This window comes from Talpa occidentalis, unplaced genomic scaffold (assembly GCF_014898055.3).
Source record: "Talpa occidentalis isolate TD23 unplaced genomic scaffold, MPIMG_talOcc4v2.1 talOcc4.8, whole genome shotgun sequence".
Taxonomy (NCBI): Eukaryota; Metazoa; Chordata; class Mammalia; order Eulipotyphla; family Talpidae; genus Talpa; species Talpa occidentalis.
Window position 1 is genome coordinate 57,389,845 of NW_023605194.1, and position 22,468 is coordinate 57,412,312.

Consider the following 22,468-nt stretch of genomic DNA (forward strand, 5'->3'; position numbering starts at 1 on the left):
GTTATTTCCCTTACCCAATATATTTAGAATCACACTGTATATGATTATTTTTAAATTATGTAAGTTATGCATTTAAAATTTTGACACTATATTTTCTCATTATTACAGTTCTATATATTGCTGGCTGACTAGATAGATTTGATGTTTGATAATATTCTAGAATAAAAATATTCAATATGTCTTATATATTTTTCTTTACTGTGTATTACCAAAGTATTTCTTTTATTCAGCTGTTTAAAAAAAAAACTGTCCAATAATTGGATTTTTTCATTGTTAAATTGAATGATTTTTGTATATCTTTGCTGTTAATCCTCTCAGTTATGCAATGTGATTTTTCTCCCATTCAATGGTGTTTTATTTTAATCTGCTTATATTTTCTTTTGCCATGTAAAAGCTTTTTTAATTTAATGTAATCCCATTTTTTTTTTTTTTTGCTTAAGTGTCTCTTGCCATGGAGGATGAGTCTTCAAATACGTATTTGTCATTCATGACATCAAATGGATTGTCAATATTTTCTCTTAGATGTTTTATTATTACAGATTTTATATATAAGTCTTTAGTCTATTTTCATATTATTTTTGTGCATGCATTTAGAGAGTGATCCAAGTTCATTGTTTTATATGTTGACCATACAGTTTTCCCAGAACCATTTCTTAAAAAAAGTCGTCTTTCCTCATTATAAGATGTGACTCCCTTATGATGAATGGAGAACTGATAAGTATATAAAAAATGTGTATATTTATTTCTGGATTTTTAATTCTATTCAATTGACCCATGTGTCTTTGTTTATTCCAATACCATATTATTTGAATAGCTGTTATTTAGAGTATAGCTTAAAGTCAGATAATGCAATGTCTCCATTTATATCCTCTTTTCTAAGCATTGTTTTTACTATTTTTGGCTTCTTATGAAACCATATAATTTTTAATAGTTTTTGTTTAGTTTCTTTGTTGGTATTTTAATGGATATTGCATTAAGTTTGTATATCCTTCCTGCATAATAAATATTATACTATATTGATTCTTCCCCTCTATCAGCATGGAATGTCTTTCCATCTCCTTAAGTCATGATCTATAGCCATAAATAATGTTTTATAGTGTTTATTCTATGTAAAATTCACCTCATTGGTTAGGTTAATTATTAGGTGTTTGATTAATCTTGATGCAATTGTGAATGGAATTATATTTCCTAAATTTATTTTTCTTCTTGTTCATTATAAACAATAACACAGCTTACTTTTAACACTTTGACATATTCACTTATTGTTTCTAATATCGCTTTTAGTGAAGTCTAGGATTTTCTAAGCATAGTGTTTATTATCTGCAAACAAGGATAGATTCACTCCTTTAACCTGGAGTCTTCTTGTTGTCTGAATGCTCTAGCTAATTAAACAGACGTGGTGAAAATGAGCATCTTAATCTTTTTTCTGATCTTAAAGGAAAAGTTTTAGGTTTTACACTATTAACAATTATATTGTCCAAAGTTTTCTGATATGCAGCCTTTATTTTGTTATGGTAGATTCAATCCATAGCCATATTATTTAGATTTTTTATTATAACTGGGTACGGAATTTTATCAAATATTTTCTCTGTTTATATTGATGTTATCACAATTGTTATCTTTTCTTTTGCTGATGGTTTCATTGATGTTTTTAGTATGGTATATTCAATTCATGTTTCATTTATTTTCACTCTCAGAATTTCCTCCATCTAACTTGAGGTCTTTGTCCTCAAGTTTGTTCCTCTTTGTCCAAGTTACTTTAGGTGTAATATCAAGTTGGCTATTTGGAATTTGTCTTGGTACCTAATATGGACTCTGTTGAAGTTATCTTTCCTTTCAGACAACTTTTTCTGCATCCATTAAGTTCTGATAGGTTCTGTCCTCAATTTCATTCATCTCAAGCTGTATTTTTCAATTTTTGCTATAAATTCCTCTAGAATCTAATAGTCATTAAGCAACATATCATTAAGACTCAATGTACTTATGACTTTTTCCTTTTCTAAGTTTGTTTCCAGTTTTATGAAATTACGATCAGAAAGTATATCTGTTATGATTTCAACTTTTGTTGTCTTATTCACAATTAACTTGTGTTCCAACAAATGTATATACTTGAAAATGTTATATACATTGAAAAAAAACATATTAATCAGTTTTTCAGTGGAGCATTCTGTAGATGTCTGTTAATCCCACTTGCTCTAGGTCCGCCTTTAAGGGTTCTCCTTCTATTCAACCTACATAGTTTTTTCTGGAAATTCTTAATCTTATTCATTATGCTCTTAACCCCCTGAATATTTCAATTATTTCCTTTTGTAAACATTTATGCATGCATGCATGCAAGAACTGGGGTGTAGGCCAGAGCAGCAGGGAGGCAGTGGGAGGATATATCAGAGAGAGTGGGGAGCAGAACAGACAGATCTACTGAAATACACTGCTGAGGGGAACAGTGGGAAGACAAGAGAGGTCTGCTGCACCGTGTGGGTTAGCTCCCTGGCCAGCCTGGCTGGGGATCAAACTCATGCTGCAGTGACTGTGTTGGCTTTATAGCACTGTGTCTTTAACTATTGCACCACCAGGGAGGCCCTATTTCCTTTTTAAAGCTTCAATTACACCCTTCCTTTCATTTATTTTAACTGTGAACCTATTAACTTATTTTTCTGAATTTTGTGGTGTCTCTTTGACTAGCTTTGCTGAGTTCACTTGTGTTTATTTGACTTACCTTTTGGAAATTTTTTATAATGTTTTAACTTGTCTTTCTGATATTTCCTCTATAGTTTCTTTATTATAGGAGTTCTGAAATATCTGTTAGTTATCTTCCATCTTTTTATGTTTGGATTTTGAAGAGTTGTACTCACCATGTAATGTCACAATCTATTGTGTTCTCATATTTCCAAGTGTTAGATTTTTGTCTCCCCTCTTTGCTACTTGAGATCAGCCTATTTTAATATTTTAAATAAATATATTCAGTGATAACTTAGCAGTTTAAACTATTTTATTTTCCCAGCAGTTGGTGTTGTGGTTTTCTTGATTTTATTTATTTTGTCCTCTACCTTGGTTCTGCATGTACTCACATTTGCCTTAAAGTTGCTGAGTCAGCAGTGGGAGGGGGAGAGAATTTGAGAGGTCCAGACATTTGTATGGATGAGTTAGGGTTGGATTGGCTCACATTTGTGGCACCCCCAACATCCATCCTCTCCAATGTTTGGAATGAGAGACTACATGCTTTCGGTGTGTTGCAAAATATAATCACCAGTCCCATAGGATGAGAAGAGGGGTTAGGTTAGAATGTTTTCTCTGCTATTAATTATAGACCCAGTCTGTTTGGAGCACCTCAGCTTTTCCACAGGCTTTTCCCTCTGTCCAGGCAGTGTGTCTCCACATAACCTCTGCTCCCCTTCTCCCAGACTCCTGGATAAGCCAATAGCCTTGCCACTGGTACCTGCCCAGACCAAAACTGCCAATCATTATCTTCACCCGTCACTTTTTTGAATGTAGCATGAATTTACTCAATGTCAACTCTGTTGACATTTTCACTGGTCTTTATTCTCCTAGGGATAATCATTCCCACTGTTTCCCCAAATAGTGTACAAATAATCAGCATAAATACCACCTGAAAATTAAAATATAGCAAATTGTTTTTTTTTAATTTATTACAGAAGTCTTCAAAAACCATGCTTCTTATACTCTCACAAGTATAAAAGAAAAAAAAAGAAAAAATATACCTTATTAAATGTAGAACACAAAATGAAAGGAATCAGCATGACATAACAGAAAAGAAAAGTGAATTTTGAAACATAACAGTGTCTTTCTACCTTAGCTAAAAATCAAAATAAACCAAGCCTCAGACACTTTCTGAGTTTCTGAGATAGTGGAATGGGCAGAGGGTGATTACTAAGCTAATACCAATTAAGGGAATTCTCACCATTTCTCACCCTTCCTAATTGGTTGGTGAATTTCATTGGAAGTTAGAATATAAAAAAATCCCTTATTACAAGAATATCTCAGTCATAAAAAGTAATAGATTTGAGTAAATATTTAGATGATGAGGTATTCTGCACAGGATTTGCAGGTATTCTGCTCTTTTATTGTTACAAGTGCCAAATTTGTATTTGTATACTGCAGAAAATCTCTTTCTATAACAGCAGAAGGTTATGGTGTAGATCTAAATCAGATGTGAAGTGCATTAGCAATGTAAAGGCTACTCTGCATATATTAAAATCAAATATAAGTAAATTGTTTCATTATTTAGTTGCCCCACATAGTGAATCTCAGACTCTTTGTCACAGCCCCTAAATCACTTCATCTGTTAGGTGTCATATTAGAAAAAAAGACCCAGCCTGCCTAGAATGTTAAAGTGTCAAATGGCCAACGCATTTATTTCATATTAATTTAGATATAACGTTTGCTGAAAAAGTTTATTCATAAAAAGTACTATGCTCATGCTTTTCATCAACTATAACTTTTCTATCCCTGATTCATTTTGAAATTCCAATTTGAATTTTTCACTATTTTATTATTTAGTATTCTTTACATTTATCCTTTTATACAAAATCATATGTCTCAAAGGCATTAAAGAGAAATTGAAGATACAAATTGGCTGCAGCCAGACTACAAAGGATATCAGGGACAAATCTTTTTTTTTTTTTTTAATATGTGGGAGTAAGAGGGGCTAAAGATATCTGGAATATGTACATATTACAAAACCAAGAGGTAAGAATTGTGGGAGGTAAGACTGACCTTTCTATTCACAAAATAACAGTATTTCTTACCATTTAGATATGACAACATCTACATAAATCAATTAAAGTCCATAAATTTCACTTTAGTTTCAGCTGATAACATGTAAACTGGCTTTCTTTGTAAATTAGCCCCTTCATCATTCCTTTCTAACTTAGGATGCAGATTTCCTCTAATAGATTGAAATATATTAATCAGAGATATTTTGTGAATATGCAGAGTTAATGTCTTAGTTCCCCCTTTCTAACCTTGGTTTACCAATAATTTCTTCAAAACATTTTTGTTTATGTGAGTGAAGTCATGTGTGTTGATTCTTAACCTGCTATTGCATTACTTAGTACTAAAGCTGAAAAAATAGCATAATATAATTTAAGTAATCTAAAAATGTAATTCACTTCTGGTTCATTAAATTTCCTTTCTAATATTTTTTAATAGTTTCCTTCTGTCAGCCACATCTGTCTACCCCAAATACCAATTCTTAGACTGAGAAGAATTAATGACTGTCTCTCAAATTTACTTTTTTCCTCTAAATTATTCTGTCACAGTAGTTGTGTTTCCTGAACACATTAGCTTATCTGTGGTTGACTGGCTCTGCAGTTTTAGGGGTATTTTTATCACCCTTGTTTTGCAGTGCTGTTTGGTATTTACATCATCTCCCAGATGGGTGCCCTCTTCCATTTAAATATCATCCAGCTTATCCCCTTCCTTCCAATATCATTTATGAAAATGTTAAATAAGATCAATCATAATACCTACATCCCTGAAGCACACTCTTCAATACTTCTTAACTTGATGACTTGCCATTTATCATTAAATTCCTTTAGCCAATTTAAGTCCCAGGAAGAATGTTAATATTGAATCCAATTTGAGCTAAATTTTAATTAAGATTTCCTGAGACATTGTGTTAAGTGATTTACTATAATCAAAATTGATACTGCCTGTGCTTCCCCCCACCTAATTTTCTAATTTTATCCACACACAAAAGAGAATGGATTTGTCTGGCTTGAATAATTCTCCATAAATATATATCATTCTGTTTGACTGTTTTGGCAAATAGTTTCCTTCTCCTTTGCCTTTAGGACTATGTCATTCTCATGTAAGTCCCAGAATCTTTTTATGAAATGCATTTCCTTCTGTCAGCCACATCTGTCTACCCCCAAATACCCATTCTTAGACTTAACAGAATTAATGACAGTCTCTCAAATTTTTCCTCCAAATTATTCTGTGCTGCTATTTCTGTGCACATTACTACTCTGCAAGAAGTATGTAATAAAAATTGAAATAAAATATGCATAAATTATCTCCTTAAGCATGATGGCGAACTTTACTTTCTTTACATTTTATCAGAATAGTAAACTTGCAACTTGAATAGGACATTCATTTATTTGAAATTCCTGAAATTGACCTCAAGTGTTAAGGTAAATGTGCATGGTCACATTTTGTCTAAAAAGTGCATGATAGTGTCCATCAGTAACTCCCCAAAATCTCTGTGAATGATAAAGAACTACTGATTTATAGAAGACACAGAGTTGAAAAGTACATAAGAAAATGTCAGTAAATAAGAAAAATTTTCTACAGGTATATTTATTATAATCAAGTGTGTTTTCTTAATTCAGTGAAAAACTTTTAGTTTTGCCCTCATGTGCAATTTGAGGCCACCTAGGTTTCTTCACTACATTTTGATATAATTAAACATATAGATTTCAGTGAGTTTGTAAAATGTACATATGTTTTTTCACTAGAATTTATATTTCATATTTATCAGAAATTCAAGGAACCTTATTTAACATATTAAATCATTATTTCCTTAATTTTACTTCTTGAAATTAATAAATGTCGTTCTTTTTGTAGTCTTCCATCAAGAAAACAACTGTAAATGTGCCAAGAGAACTTTCTTTACTTTGTTGTTTTTGAAAACAAGTTTTTGTTGTTGTTGTTGGGGGGAAGGATAACACAGTGGTGAAAAGTTGTGTCCCAAGAGGATTTATGTTGTAATTTTCAATTCCAGCTCACTGCAGTCGACGCAGATGAAGGGTCTAATGGGGAGATCACATATGAAATCCTGGTTGGTGCTCAGGGAGACTTCGTCATCAATAAAACAACAGGGCTTATCACCATCGCTGCCGGGGTGGAATTGATAGTTGGGCAGACTTACGCACTTACGGTCCAAGCAGCTGATAATGCTCCTCCAGCAGAGAGAAGGTAATTTATATTAGAACCAATGCGGTCTTTTCATCATTCCTCTTTCACCCCATAATTAAATTTAAGAAGTGCAGCAAGCATCCTTTTGTCTTATAAGCTCTAAATTAGATCAGAGAATCAGACCTTAGTCTCAGGAATTGCGTATTATGATTTTGTTAAATTGTGGGATAGCAGCAGTTAAGGAAAAAAATAAACCCCCAAATAATTTAATATGATTTCATGGAATTTAAGGATATATGTCTTTGTTTTAATTACATAGGTTGGTAGTATTGGAGGTGTATATCCAATTTATTACTAAAAAGTGGACAGGTCACAGATGTAGCAGTAATATGTATCATCTCCAGGTTTTGAATCTACCTCTCAACATCTGAATAATTATTTAAATATACAATATTACATACCTTTAATTATATAACAATTTAATAAGTATTTTACTGTTTGAAAATGTTTATTCTATAGAATATATTATTTATCTTTGAAATCTATCATCCATCATCTGTCTGTATCTCTGTATCTGTTCACCCATCCATCTATCCAACCATCCATCCATCCATCCATCCACCCATAGACTTAGTCTTCTCTCAGAGAGAATGGCTTTAGAATGTCTGAGGATACCAAAATCCACAGATGTTCAAGTCCCTTATATAAAATGACAGTCTCTGCATATAACCTATGCACATCTTTCTGTAGAGTTTAAATTATGTATCAAAATAATGTAAATTCCATGTAAAACATTGTTATATTGTTTAGGAAATAATAACAAGAAAACAGGCTGCACATGTTTAGTGTGTTGCCATCACAGTCCTAATTATACAGAAACTGTTATCTATCCATTATTGGTTAAATACTTGGATGTGGAATTTCAGACTAGTGAGGGTCAACTCTATTCTCTGTACAATACTGGTAAGTGACAGACAGTAAAAAAGAATAGAAAGTAAAATGACTTCTGTTACAATTGTATCTATCTAATACTCAGCCTGAAATATTCATTTTTATTAATTTCTTGCTTGTTTCCAGATTTTTAAGATGCATATAAAGAAAATGCAAATGGAAATCATTACATTGCTGTATTTTTCTTTTTTTTCCCCATCCCCAAGATATTTTGGAGTTGTTTTCACATGTAAACTTTTTTCACAGCCATATATTATTTCTTCATATATATATAATACTATTTAGGAATCACACAATTCGTGGGGCCTCCCTGGTGGTGGAGGCTGTTGAGTGCAGCACTGTAAAGCTGTGTGCAGCCTCTACAGTGCCGCTTCGATCCCCGCCGGCCTCCGAGCAACCCACATGGCGAGCAGACCTCTTCTGTCGCGCCCGCTGCTCCCCTCAGCAGTGTATTTCATCAGTCTGCCTGTTCTGTTCCCCGCTCTGTCTGTGGTGAGTCCTCTCACCCTCCTGTGCATCTGGCCTGTACCCCAGCTCTTGTATACATAAAATAAATCTCAAAAAAAATAATAATCACACAATTGGTGGATTTTAAAATTTTAGTTTCTCTTTCACTGTCAGTGAAGGAATGCATAACATTGAAAATGAAAAATAAAATCATTTTTAATATATACAATTTCATAAAAAAGTAAATTCCCAGAAGTAAGAAAAAATGGCGTATGCAATTATAAATTTTAGAAGTAACTGTCAAATTGTGTTCTATGGAGCTTTAATTTATATCTGAACACCAAGTCTAAGAATGAGCAATTCTGAACATCTTACGTCATGTCAAACATTTGGATTTTTGACAATCTGACAAGTAAAATAAATAGCATCTATTTTTATGCATTTACTTATTAGTGAGTTTAAGAATATTTTCTATGTTTAAGAGCCAGTTGTATTTACATTTTCTGTATATGCTGTGTTTACTGCCTTTGTCCATTTTTCTATTGATACATTAATCCCAGGTTAAAATTATCCTGTTTTCTATTTGTGATTTTGAGGATACATGTTGATATATCTAAATCTTCATTACATTTGAGATTTATCCTCATGCATACTAGGAGATATTGATGTAATATTTTTTCAAGGAACTGTGCCAATCCTCCCATATACAAGATATTTCATTTTTCTTAATAGTTTGAGATGTTTCATATATTACATTATGCATTTGAATTTAATTCTATAATTTCTGTTGTATTAAATTAGTTCATCTCTCTTTTTGTGAGCTATTACACCATTATAAGTGTTAAGTATTAAAACTATGCTTTATAATATAGTGGTGCTAATTTACCATACTATTTTTTCCCTAAAAAGTTTAATGGTTATTTTTTCTATTATTTTTATTTGACTTTCCATAAACCAGTTTAATGGGGTTCTTCTAGCTATCTTTTTTATTAACCAATTGCTAAGTTAATTACTTAGGGCTAAATTATATTGTTTTGATATTAAATCTGTTAAAGAATATCTATCCTTTACTCCTCCAACTTCCTTTATGCACCTTAGTGTTTTTTTCCTCAAGGGATATCTTCTTTTTTTAACATACATTTATTCTGAACTGAGATAATATCGGGCTACCCCCATTGGGTATTACCACCATAGTACACCCACCACCAACTTGTCCATTGACCATTATGCTTCCTTTCCTCTTTTTTCTTCTCCTCTGCTCTCTCTGCACATTGGTGCTTCAGTTCTGTAGTCTGCAATCTAGGGCTCGTTTTCCAGTGTGTCTTTATCAGACTATTAATTTAGTCACTTTATGTTCCATATATTTGTGAGACCATCCACTACTTTCTTCTTCTAACTTATTTCACTGAGGATTATCCTTTCAAGCTCCAACCATGTTACCATAAATTACATGAAAATTTTTTGATCACTGGATAAGTGTTCTGCTGTGTATCAATATACCACATCTTCTTGATCTACTGAAATGTTCTGGGGAGCTTAGGTTATTCCCATAATTTAGCTACAGTAAATAGGACTACAATAAACATGAGAGTGCAGGTTTCCTTTTGAATTAGTGATTTTGAATTTTTTGCACAGATTCCTAGGAGTAGAATTCCTGGGTCAATTGACAAACCCATATTTAATGTTTTGAGACACTTCCATACTGCTTTGCATAAGGGCTGCACCAGTTTGCATTCCCACCAGCAGTGTTTGGAGGGGTCCCATTTTCCACATCCTCTGTAGCACTTGTTTTTTCTGTTTGTTTTTTAATATGGGCCCTATCCACAGGTGTGACATGATATCTCATTGTGTTCTTCATTTGCATATCTTTAAAATAAGTGATTGTGATCATTTTTTATGTGCCTGCAGACCATTTTAATGTCTTCTTTGGAGAGGTGTCTGTTTAGTAAAAGAATCCATATTTTGATTGCATTATTTGTTTTCATAGAGTTTTATGTCTTCATTGTAGATCTTTGATTTGCCCTTTATCAGATATATGGTATGCACATATATTTTTCCATGCTGTAGTATGTCTTTTTGCTTTCATTGTGGTTTATTTTGCTGTATAGAAACTGTTTAGTTTGATGTAGCCCCAAATATTTATATTCTCTTTTGTTTTCCTTGCTGTTGTTAATGAATCCCTAGAGGTATTGCTAAAGCTTATGTCATCAAATGCTTTTCCTTTGTTTCTTCCTGTATTTTATGGTTTTGAGTTTACCTACAACTCCCAGATCCGTTTTGAGCTGACTTTGGTTGTATGGTGTGAGATCAAGGTCTAGTCTTATTTTTTGCATGTAGCTGTCCAGTTTTCCCAAAACCATTTATTGGACAGGCTATCCTTGTTCCAGTGTATGTTTTTGCTCCTTATTCATAGATTATCTGACCATACATTCATGGGTTTATTCTGGACTCTGAATTCTATTCATCATTGGTTTGTGTGGCTCTTTTTATTTCAGTACCAGACTGTTTTTTGAAAAATGCCATCGATATTTTTATTGGAATTGTGTTGAATCTTTATATTGTTTTGTGGAAAATGGCCTTTTGGCAATGTTAAATTTTCCAATACGTGAGCAAGGAATATTTTTCCAAAAAACATTTTCTTTATACAAGTCCTACACATTTCACTCTAGGTCTGTTTCTTTTTCTTTTGTTACTGTAAATAGATACTTTTTCCTTATGTAAAACTATAGAGTGGATCATTCCCTGCTTTTAAATCTCTCCCAGAATAAAAAGGCCATCATTTTCCCTAAGCTCACTAACATGGGGATTTTTCTCTCCATACCACTCTTAGTAATCATGGAGATTAGGTAGATGCCTCTCTAGTTCCTTATTGATAATTCTAGGTTATTCTCCCTTCTTCTTATTATGCTTTCTTTTGATTATTTAATATCTAATTATTGAACTAGCATTGCATTATAATGTTCCAGGTGTGCATCATTGTAAATCAATATCTGTATATACTCCATTAACCTTACCACTAAAAGTTGAATTCTATCCCTCACCACACAGTTGACCCCTTTTGCCTGATTTATCCATTACATTCTCCCTTCTCTTCCGGTTATAGTGTATCTTAAAAGTGAAGAACAGTGAGTCTCCTTCTTACTGTCATCTGACCAGATTTTCCCTTCTCTCTAACCTAACCTTCCACAGTCACCAACAAATCTGCAGGTCATGCTAGCAGACTTACACTTCAAAAGTAATTTTGTAAAAATTCCTGGTGACCTCAATATCCATTGTGATTTAAGGCATCCTCCATCTTATAGGTACTCTGGACCCATTTTAAATGCTTTCTTCCTCAAAGCAGCTCTTCTATAAGATCTATACTAAAAATATTGTCAGAAACTAATGATCCCCACCACTTTCAATATTAACATCTACGAATAATCAAACCACTGTTTACCATGGTCCAGACTGTTGAAAAACTTCTAATTAGACTTCTGACCATACCCTTTTTCATTTTCCACCCTGACAGTAACTTGATTGATTCTGATAATATAAAAAAAAATCTCCTATGTATTTTCACATCTATGTATAATAAAAAGCAAAATCATTAAAATGTCAGTGGGACCCAGCACAGTTTGCTAGCTGATATCAACCTCAAGATAGTCTTCTGTTACCTCTTCATATTAACTTCATGTGCAGCTTGATTCTGTTTCTTTCAGTGCACTCCACTCATCACAACTGTTTTTTCTCTGTCCCTAAGACTCACAGCTATTCCCCAAACTTTGAGCTTAACTTTTTATTTTCTCTGAGTGATTCCTCCCTTGGATTTTTTCATGGTCTAATTTTCTTTACTTCATTACTTATTGTTAATTTTCTCAGTGAAGTCTTGTCTGATAACATATTTATAACCACAATAATTCTAAATATTTTCATATATCTTTGTTGGAATTTTTTTACCCACTATAATTTAAGATAAGTGCTCTTATCTATTTATCTATTTCCATTTATAGTATGGGGTTTATTGTCAACCTTGCTTCTTCCCTATTAGAGTTTTAGTTCACAGGTGCATCGTGCTTTATTTGTCTCATGTCTCCAGAAACCAGAACTCAATTGTTAGATTTACCAAAGTTCTTAAAAAATGTCTTTCTCTTTTATTTTCTAAGGTTCTTAATAGCTTTTCTGTTTTCTAAAAAAAATAAGTGAATTTGGGATATGGGACATTGTGACACAAACTCAAATATATTTAAAGATTTCCCCAAACTGAGTCAGATATGAAATAATATTATTTTCTCTCACACTATACACCAATTGACTGACTTTGTTTTTGATTAAAAAAGTGTCTGTGGGTCCTCCCCTGGCATCGCAGTGGTTGAGCGCTGGGATGCGAGGCTGCCCGCAGCCTCTGCAGCACAGGTTCGTTCCCGGCCCCTGGGAAGGGTCCCACAAAAAAAAAAAAAAAAAAAGTATCTATGACAACAAGATGTTTTATTTAGCCAATAAAATCATTTATTACATAACTGTCACTGTGTTCTAAAAATAAAAATATAAACAGTACTGTTATTTGCAGACCTCCCCCAAATTACTTAAAAGTGTAGAAAGTGGTATATAAATAATTAAATTCCATTTAAATGATAATTTTGATACTGAGGTAAAATCTTGGCTTTCTAGGCATTGGTAAGGGCCCTTGTCATAATTAGAGAGTAATTGAAAGTCCTCCTCACCATGATGAGTCTAGAAGAATTAATAGCTGCTGGCCAGTTAAAATAAAAATATCACATTTTTATACAGTCTGAGAGGCCTTGAACTAGCTTGGGTTTGTGTATAATTACAACTCAGTCAGTGTTATATGGTGTATTATCTTTAATTCAAGGAAAGGCAAAATATCTACAAAAAGAAACTTGAAATATCCTGTTAAAGGATTTTGAAATAATTTTAAAATAATAAGTCATGTGAAATAATTTTAGTTTCTAGAAGAACTCTGGGTGAAATATAGAAAACTTCAGGCAGAGAAATGAGATAAAAGTTCAGTTTAGGGCACATTTAGTTGAGTGTGTCAATAGTTTATCTAAAAAAGAAATAGATATATATCTTTTTTTTTTTTAAAGATTCATTTATTTATTTATACAAGCACTGGATACAGTCAGAAGCACAGGAGGGTGAGAGAATTCACCAGAGTGGGGAGCAGAGCAGGAGGACCGAAGTACACTGCTGAGGGGAGCAGCGGGTGGCAGGAGAGGTCTGCGTGCCATGTGGGACCCTCCTCAGGTGGCCAGGGAGCAGCCGGGGAGCGAACCAGCACTGCAGAGGCTGCAGGCAGCTTCGCAACCCAGCGCTCAACCACTGCGCCACCGGGGAGGCCCAAGATTATATATCTTAAGGTGAGAAAACAGGTGCCTTTTCTTTGGAAGAAAATATATATAATACTTTTCAAATATTGAGTAGTTACAGAATCCAAAATTATTTGAATTAGAATTTAAATAATTTGCAACAGTAGATTCACTCATGCTGGTCTCTGAAAAAAGGTTAGATATGATTGGTGTTTATTGATCTTAGATCTGACACTATGCAAGGTGCTTTACATTTTTCTTTTGGAAGCTTACACTTTTGCAGACCTAAAATTGGATGAGGAAAAAGGATAATTGATTTTGTTAAATTCCCCCTTGTTACAAACAAGTGTTAGAACCATAATCTAAATACAAACTACTGCATTCTTAGACCTCCTCCACTCTGTTCCATATTCACATCCTTCTATAGTTACTATCCTACTGAAGAAATACTACAATTATTAAACAACAATACTAATAATGCTAATTATAAGACTAAATATGCATTTTGTTATAATCACATGTTATAGCTGATGTGTTTGTAACCATTTTGTTATTAATGGGATTTTATAATTGACTTTTTATTCAGTTTCTATTTTAAAGTCATTTTACTGTATGTCTAGGCAACACATGCCTAACTAATAGGTACAATAGTAGGTTCTAACTTGAATAAAATATATAAAACTCTAGAAGGGAAGGGCCATATTTATAGGTCTTTTCAGGACACTAGGTATTTAGTGGACTTAGTCTCATTATTTATTTTATGTGTACGATTTGGGCATAAACGCTCACCTTATAATATTTGGTCAAGCATCAAGATCTGTAAAGAGGGCCTCCCCTGGTGGTGCAGCAGTTGAGCACTGGGCTGCGAAGCTGCCCGCAGGCTCTGCAGCGCTGGTTTGATCCCTGGCCACGGTGAGGGTCCCACATGGCACGACAGACCTCTCCTGCCGTGCCCGCTGCTCCTCTCAGCAGTGTATTTCTTTGTCACTCTGACTGTTCTGTGCCCTGCTCTGGCTCTGGTGAATTCTCTCACCCTCCCACATTTCTAACTGTACCCAGTGCTTGTATAAATAAATAAAAATAAATCTAAAAAAAAATCTGCAAAGAGTAAAATCTATATACATCTTTCCATACTATCTGCTATCTGCTTGGACAATGCCACGTTCCCCATAAGATAATGGCATTTGCTTTTCTCTGGGAGAAAAATTAAACCTTCAAATTGAATTGATGAATGAACTAAGGAATTGTGAGTCTGTTTTCAGTATCTGCTTTGGAAGAAAGAAGCTATTTGAAAATAATGAGCATAAAAGTATAGATTTGATATATTTTATTAATTGACCCCATTAGCATTGTGTCATATAAGCCTAATTGGTTAATAATTGCAATTTCTATTTTATTCTTTTCAGTTTGGAAACCTTAATTCATCAATTTAAGTAACATTGGCTCTCAAAATAAAAATGATATGAATTAACTATAAATGCTATTTTTCTTGAGTCAACTAGCTAAAAATGTTGAGTGTAAAAGGAAAAATAGTTTATAATACTTTTATTTTTGTATTTGTTTTAGTCATTGATAAGCATAACAAAATGGAAAACCAAGATTCAAAAGCTAATAAGATGTTTAAATATTGTTTGTTTATATAGGTTCTTTGTACTTATTTAATTGAATTCAATAGATAATTTCATCATAATATAAATAAAATACTGCTATTGGTTATTTAAGAAAACATGGAGATGAAGATAGCCCCTCCCTGCAAATAGTTTGGAATAAGATTATGATAAAATGATTGATTCATGGCATGATCACTTTATTTCATGGAATGCAAGGTAATCTAATTAACAAATGATTAAGTAACATATTCTCAAATAAAATTATTTTCCATTGTAATATATGTTATTTGAATAACTTCAGATAATACATTTTTTATGATTTTTTAATATAGCATTGGTTTGCAACACTTTATATGATTCAGGGGAATAGGATCATATCTCGTCAGACGTATATCACTACACCACACTCACCTAGAACGTACCCACTTCCCTTGCCATTTGCCATTTGGCTCCCTCTCCCCCCTTTTTCTCATTCCCACGCTCATCCTCATCCTCTAGTAGTCTCAATTGTGCAGTCATATTTCTAGGATTTTTATTAAGCTCTTTTTTTTTTTTTTTCTGTATGGCACTTACAAGTGAAATCATCTGGTATTTGTCTCCCTTGATGAATTTCACTTAGCATTATCCCCTCCAGTTAAATCCTTCTTGTCACAAATGGTAAAAGTCATGATTTTTTTTAAATAAATGAGTAATATTTAATCATGTATATGTACCATATCATCTTAATCCACATACCTCTTGTTGAGCACTTAGGTTGTTTTCATAACTCAGTTATTACAAACAGTGTTGCAATAAATATAGAAGTGAATATGTCCTTTTGGATTAGTGTTTTTGTATTCTTTGGATAAAAATCAAGGAATGGTATTGCTAGATCATATAGTATATCTATTCTAACTCCATTTTGTTTTTCATCGGGGCAAGATCAGTCTACCTTTCTACCAAAAATGTATGAGGGCTTCTTTTTTCTCTATATTCTCACCAACATTTGTTGTTTCTCTTTTTTTTTTGTTTTTTCATATAGACCACTCTCATGCAAGTGAAGTGATACAGATGAAATATTTAACATAAATTAAAAAATGTCAGGGTTATTCATTTTAACAAAAATGTATTGAGTCCCCACAATTTATAGCCTCTTGGGAATGCACTGGTATTATAAGACAAGATGAGATCCTTGTCTTCATTACATTCTTATGACAGTAAAGGTAAATCTTGACATGAAGTAGTAAACAGTTGGACGTAGGTTAACTTGGAAAGGAATAATACAATGACATTCAATTAGAGGGAAAAACAATACGAAAGACACAGAGACAAACAAAACATGATGTGTTGGATGAACTATTTATTATAGGCGTCTGGTCATATCATTAACCTATTTAAATCTATCAACCAATCTTCATCAAGATAAAATTTAAACCAGTAAGCATAGCACATATATCCCTGAGTGATCTGGCCTTTGTGAGTCCTATCATTTGTCTTACTTATACCTTTCCTTTAGTTGTAAAAACTTATCATTTTCTCTTTATCGCTCTGAATTTTTGCAAGTGCTTTCCCCTCTATGTAGTGCCCTTATGGTTTTTACACATAAGTACATTGTCTTGCTTCTAAAATCTCTGTCCCTAAACTTCCCCTAAGGAATTTTTGACATTCCCTTTGTTTGTTTGAAATCTGAAGGCTTTGCTTCTGTGGATGCCTATAAATAATTTCAAAATAATAAAGTAAATCATGTAAACACTAAACTATAAATGCAGCTTTTCTAACAATGGTAGTGGGAGATAAAAGATAAAATAAGTTTTTTTTTCTGTTTCTAGTCTACTTGTGAAAGCAATATAAATGCCAATCACCTTCATCTTTGAAACAAGTTTAGAAATATAGCTACAAATAGATACTTTATAGTATATATTGATACTTTTGATAGAAAATTACAATCTAGTCAGTACAATACTCTTAACACAAACAACATGTCTCTTTACTACTGAGTTCTATTGGCTTATTAAAAGAATTTGACATTTTATTAATTTTGTATTACACTATTTCCAAACAGTCATTTAAGTTGATATTTATAATCTTTATTCATACCTTATTTTGTCTTATTTTTAACAAAAAAGGGTCATGGGAGAGGTTTTACTAATGGTGTATTTAAAATTAAGTGTGATATAATAACCTGTATACAAGTGTTGAAATTATTTCCTGTAAGATTTGATCCTTCATTATAAATGAAGGATTTTCTTTTTATTTCCCTTTTTTGTGGAATTTGGGGAGAAATGGCAGGCAGATTGAATTGATTTGGCCTTTAATTTGTCTGCTTTTTGCTAATTAACTTTGCAACCTTGATTCAGTCACTCAATCTTTCTGATTTTCTAGTATTTTGTAAAATGAATTTAGATGGTTTATAGTCTTTTAAAATGGTAAGATTATCTGAGAAAATATATTACATCTCTTATCCTATTATGAACTTGTTACCAATGAGAAAAACAATGGATTTTAGCTTTAGGCCTGGAGATTTATCTATTTCATTGGACTATATTATAAAATTAAAATCTGTGTTGTATAGATGCTCAATTTTATGTATTTAAGACTAGCTATGCCATGGAAATGCAATTTATTCATATAAATTATTTAGTCAACATCCTGTTTTATTATGTGCTTAATGGATGCTGTTGAATTACTATTTATTACAGAATTAATGATGTAAATTTATAGTTAATATTATTGGTATTCAGTTTTAGGAAAGTCAGTTCTGTCCTCACACTAATGTGAAGGATAAAACAAAAATAGCATTTTAAAAGACTATAACCCTCAGGAAGACTGGTGCTTGTTTAAACACATTGTAAAGAAGTACCAGGATGTTGAAGATAAAAGGCAAGACCTTGGCATATGAAATTCTTTAGATAACTCTGGTCCAAGTTCACTGTGGAAGAGGTCATACTTCACAATTATTGTATTTGTATTGTGGAAAGAAGCATAGGAAGCAAAGGAGTAGCACAGGTGAAGAAGATTGTCATAGGTCACAAAGGACCAATTGTTCATTGCTTTTGCCTTGAGCCTTTAGTTTTGCATTTTAAAGTTTTCTTGAAAGCATATACTTAAGTCTTATCCAATTTGAAGGTCTTTATTGAAGGTATTGTGAGTGCCAGCAGTTATAACCTCTAAAATGAAAACTCACTCAAAGGGAAAAGGATAAAGATATACACAGAATTTAAATTTAATGTAAACTATACTTTCAACAGTAAAAATAAATTTATATTCTAGTAAAAATTATTAAAGGAATCTAGAAAACTTAAATAAGGGACCAGGAAAATGAATATAAGAAAGTGAAAATCAAAATCAACAAAAAACTATGAACCAGAGACACTTTTTGGGGGGTGGGGGGTGGGAGGGGAAGGATTGGGGTCAGAATGGGGCATTTGCAATTGTATGGGGGAATATAAAAATAAAATTTAATAAAAAAAAAAACCTGGAAACAATTTGACCAAAAAAAAAAAAGTCTATTTTTATGAATAATTACAGATGGAATTATGGATAAAAAAAAAAAAAGTGTATTCCAGACCAGTTCACTGAAGATTAAAGATAATCAAAGGCAGGACGGACCTTACATTTTTAAATGAAGAATTCATTTTGGGTTTAGGTTTGGTAGGTCAAAAAAAAAAAAAAAAGTTAGTGAGGAAATTCTTCCCACTATGGTTATTGTGAAGATGTCTAAATCAATTTACTAGAGTAGTCCCTGGGCTACTAACATAAAAGGCATATAGTATATGAACACATTGGTGTATGTGACTTTAAACCTGAAATCTATGTAATACCTATCATAAACCAATGTTACTTGAATGAAGATAATTTTAAAAATGCTGGTGAGTCTACATGTTATACTTACATGAACTTCTGAGGCAGTGTTTTCAAAATCAAGTATGTATAAGTAAAACTGCATATCTGTGGGAAAAAAAAAAAACAAACAAACATAGATTCTTACATCCCACAACAAAAGAGTTGTATCTAATGTCCAAACCCTGATACCTGCACACCCTTTTCTGGGGAGAGAAAAGAAAGTACATACCTTTAGATATTTTGCCTAAAATATCAGAGGATGAAATTCTCTAAAATTTTATAAGGGATAAGGATAAAAGAGCAAGCTTATTTATCTCATGCCATATAATGGAATAAGAAGCTTTATTTTGTGCAATTATGAATAATAACTGATAAATGCATTTTAACATGCTTATGTATATGTATGTGTATATATATTTTTTCACACATGCATATCTAATCTTAGATAATCCTTATGCTAACCTTAGATGATTATAGAGAATAACCTTAGTAATTCTCAATATTCAGATAAAAAACAGTGAAACTGAAAAAATGCAATTTATGCAATATCACACATGATAGAATAAAAATTCTAACCCAGGGATATGCGGTTACAAATCCTTTGCTCAATATCACCCAACTAGGATTATTACCAATATATTAGGGAGTAAATATTATAGAACTCATTATACATAGTGAAATATTATAGAACTCATTATACATATACATTATACATAGTGAATGTGCTGGCAGGATAAAGGAACAGATCGATAAAATACTTAAATGACTTGATAAAAAAAAGACATTAAAAGAAGCTAGGATCATGAAGGGTAATATCAGGGAGTATGTACATCTCCTGGCTGCAGCTGGAGACTGATCACCACCTGGGAGCATAACGGGTACACCTCAAAATGACAGTGCCTTTATTCCCACAATATGAAAAGTAGGAATCTTTGGAACATACATTACATTTTAAAACTTCCTTTTTTATCACTATCATGCTTTCATTTGCATCTAGCTGTGAAGATATCACTAAGTTTGTAAGCAAGATGTCATCACCCTCATCATCATTTTTTTGATCTACTATAAACATTGTGCCCTTAAAAACCTCAGTTGTAAAAATAAAGCTCCAAAACTCATTAAAATTTGATGAATTTTACTGGCTAATTTTAATAATGAAGTAATAAAATCAGGCAAGAATGAATACAAATATTTAATTCATTAGAGAAGTCTAAGAGATTAGTTTTAAATGGATTACTTTGGAGCAGTATTGTAATAAATGTAAATATGAAATTATTTAAAGTCAATGGATATTATTAGAGATGTTTAATATTTTCTATGTATTTAGACTAATGATATATTCAGCAATAATTTGATTATCATGGTGTTATAAGCTTAATAATTTTCAGTGCCCATGATCTGTATTTTCCTTAAAGTTATGCAAAAAAAAATAATATAAGCTCAGAATATTATGATGACTATGCCTTTTAAATGAAAGGAACTTTGGGCTACCTTAAGAAAATTCTGGTCCCCAAATAGAAATTATAACATTTTTTAAACAAGAATTATGATTTAGTTAGTCTTTAAATCAAATTTCAAGTTTTTCGTATTATATGCTTTAAAGAAGATTGAAAAACATATTTAATTTTTTCTAACTATTTTGCACAATGATTATTTTATAATCCTGACTCCTGGCTTACATTTGCATTGTAATTGATTTGAGCAACAGAATTAATAAAACAGTCTATATTTTGTTTTCTGTGTTATTTTAATCAATACTCCCTCTGCTGGTTTTAATAGGAAGAGAGCCCCAAGGACAGCTCAAATTACTAGATATTTTACAGAGTGCTTTTTGCTATCAGAGAGGCATTAAAAAGTAAAGTCAGAAGTCAAGCCATGTTAATTTACTAGCTTTATTTGTATAGCTATTCCATTTTAAATTCACACCATTCATCTAAGTAAGAGAAATTGGTACCTGAGGCATTTCCTCTCTTTTTTTATTAAGATAATTTCATAAAGACATTACATTTTGGCGGGTGCTTTCATTTTCTGTTCTTTTATTCTGAATCACTTCATAAAAATATGAAATTTCCTCTCCTGTAAACCCAACAACCAAATGTGGGATGCAGTCTGTCATTAAATGTGATGTAGATTTTTACCCATCTTGTTCTCTCTCCTTCTCTGCAGGTACTCCATCTGTACTGTGTACATCGAAGTGCTTCCCCCAAACAATCAAAGCCCTCCCCGCTTCCCACAGCTGATGTATAGCCTTGAAATCAGTGAGGCCATGAGAACTGGTGCTGTTTTATTAAATCTACAGGTATGCTGTTTAGTATATATATAAAGTTCTGTAGCAGCAACCTGAAGGCTAATGGATTTATATTTGTGCAGGAGGGTGGGGGTTGGGGGGCACTCACATGTCTGTTTATGCTCTAGTGAATGAAAATTCCATCTGGAAAGGAAAGCAGGGATAATATGGATGGAGGGTTTCCACAGCTAATCTATTCTATTGATTGTCACAATTGAAGAACTAATGTAGCTGGCAGGGATTAGCCACAATCATTAAAAGAGAGATTGAAGGGATTGGAAACACGCTCTTGAATATTTTGTATATTGCACCAAAGAGTCTGCAGCTGACTATTATTTTCTGTCTTGGATTTTTTTGCCCCAGCAGGATTTATTTTTGCTGCAGTGTTGTAAGAGAAAATAACTTCAGATTCACTGACTGATGGCAGGCATTCTAATTCTGAGGCAGACCCTACTTCATTCTCTGGCATGGACAAATATTGAAATTGCTGTGCCTCAGTTTATTCATTTAGATGAAGCAGATTGGATTGTTGATATTACCATTTGTAATTCCAGCTTCATGGGATATGAGTTACTTGCAAAAATGATAGCTTAGCTTTCACTATTTAAATACTCCTTACCAAAGCATATTTGGTCAGAAAATACTGTATCTTCAGTCATATATACAGCTTCAAGTTTGGCTACCTAGATTGTCAAACTATAATTTGTTGCAAAAATCATAAGAACCATTACATGAAGTAGTATTTTGCATATGGTTGTTCAGAGGACAGAACATTTCTCTTCTTCTGGTGTTGTACGGGACTGACAGGAATTGCTGACATAAGAATTCAGGAATGTTAGGGAATATTATCATGCGATGATTTAGGAAAATCCCCAAATCAATTTCACCATCAATCAAGTGGCATACGGCATAACCACATCTTCCTCATCCCATTTGAATACCGATACCTTGCTCTCAAATCCTGATATATATAAAAGTGAAAATATCATGGAATTTTAATAATAAAAAGGATGTTAAAATGGTGAAACACATCAACCTTATTATCCAGATGTGGAAAGTAAACCCCTTAGAAAGTAACACATCATTTGACTGAATTCTTATCATTTCCAAAAAAAAAAATTGGAACTTCCAAACACTCCATTATATCTCACATAACACCTGAGGCT

General features: G+C 32.6%; 1 protein-coding gene across 7 annotated transcripts in view; it reads left to right on the top strand.

The window, feature by feature from the left end:
- Window positions 1-22,468, top strand: part of PCDH15 (protocadherin related 15) — a 1,524,279-nt gene that overhangs the window by 1,241,044 nt on the left and 260,767 nt on the right. For all 7 annotated transcript variants that reach the window (XM_054690675.1, XM_054690674.1, XM_054690669.1 and 4 more), the window contains 2 exons: window positions 6,743-6,936; window positions 21,182-21,314. In XM_054690675.1, coding sequence (XP_054546650.1) covers window positions 6,743-6,936; window positions 21,182-21,314 — 327 coding nt within the window. The remainder of the gene's footprint in view (window positions 1-6,742; window positions 6,937-21,181; window positions 21,315-22,468) is intronic.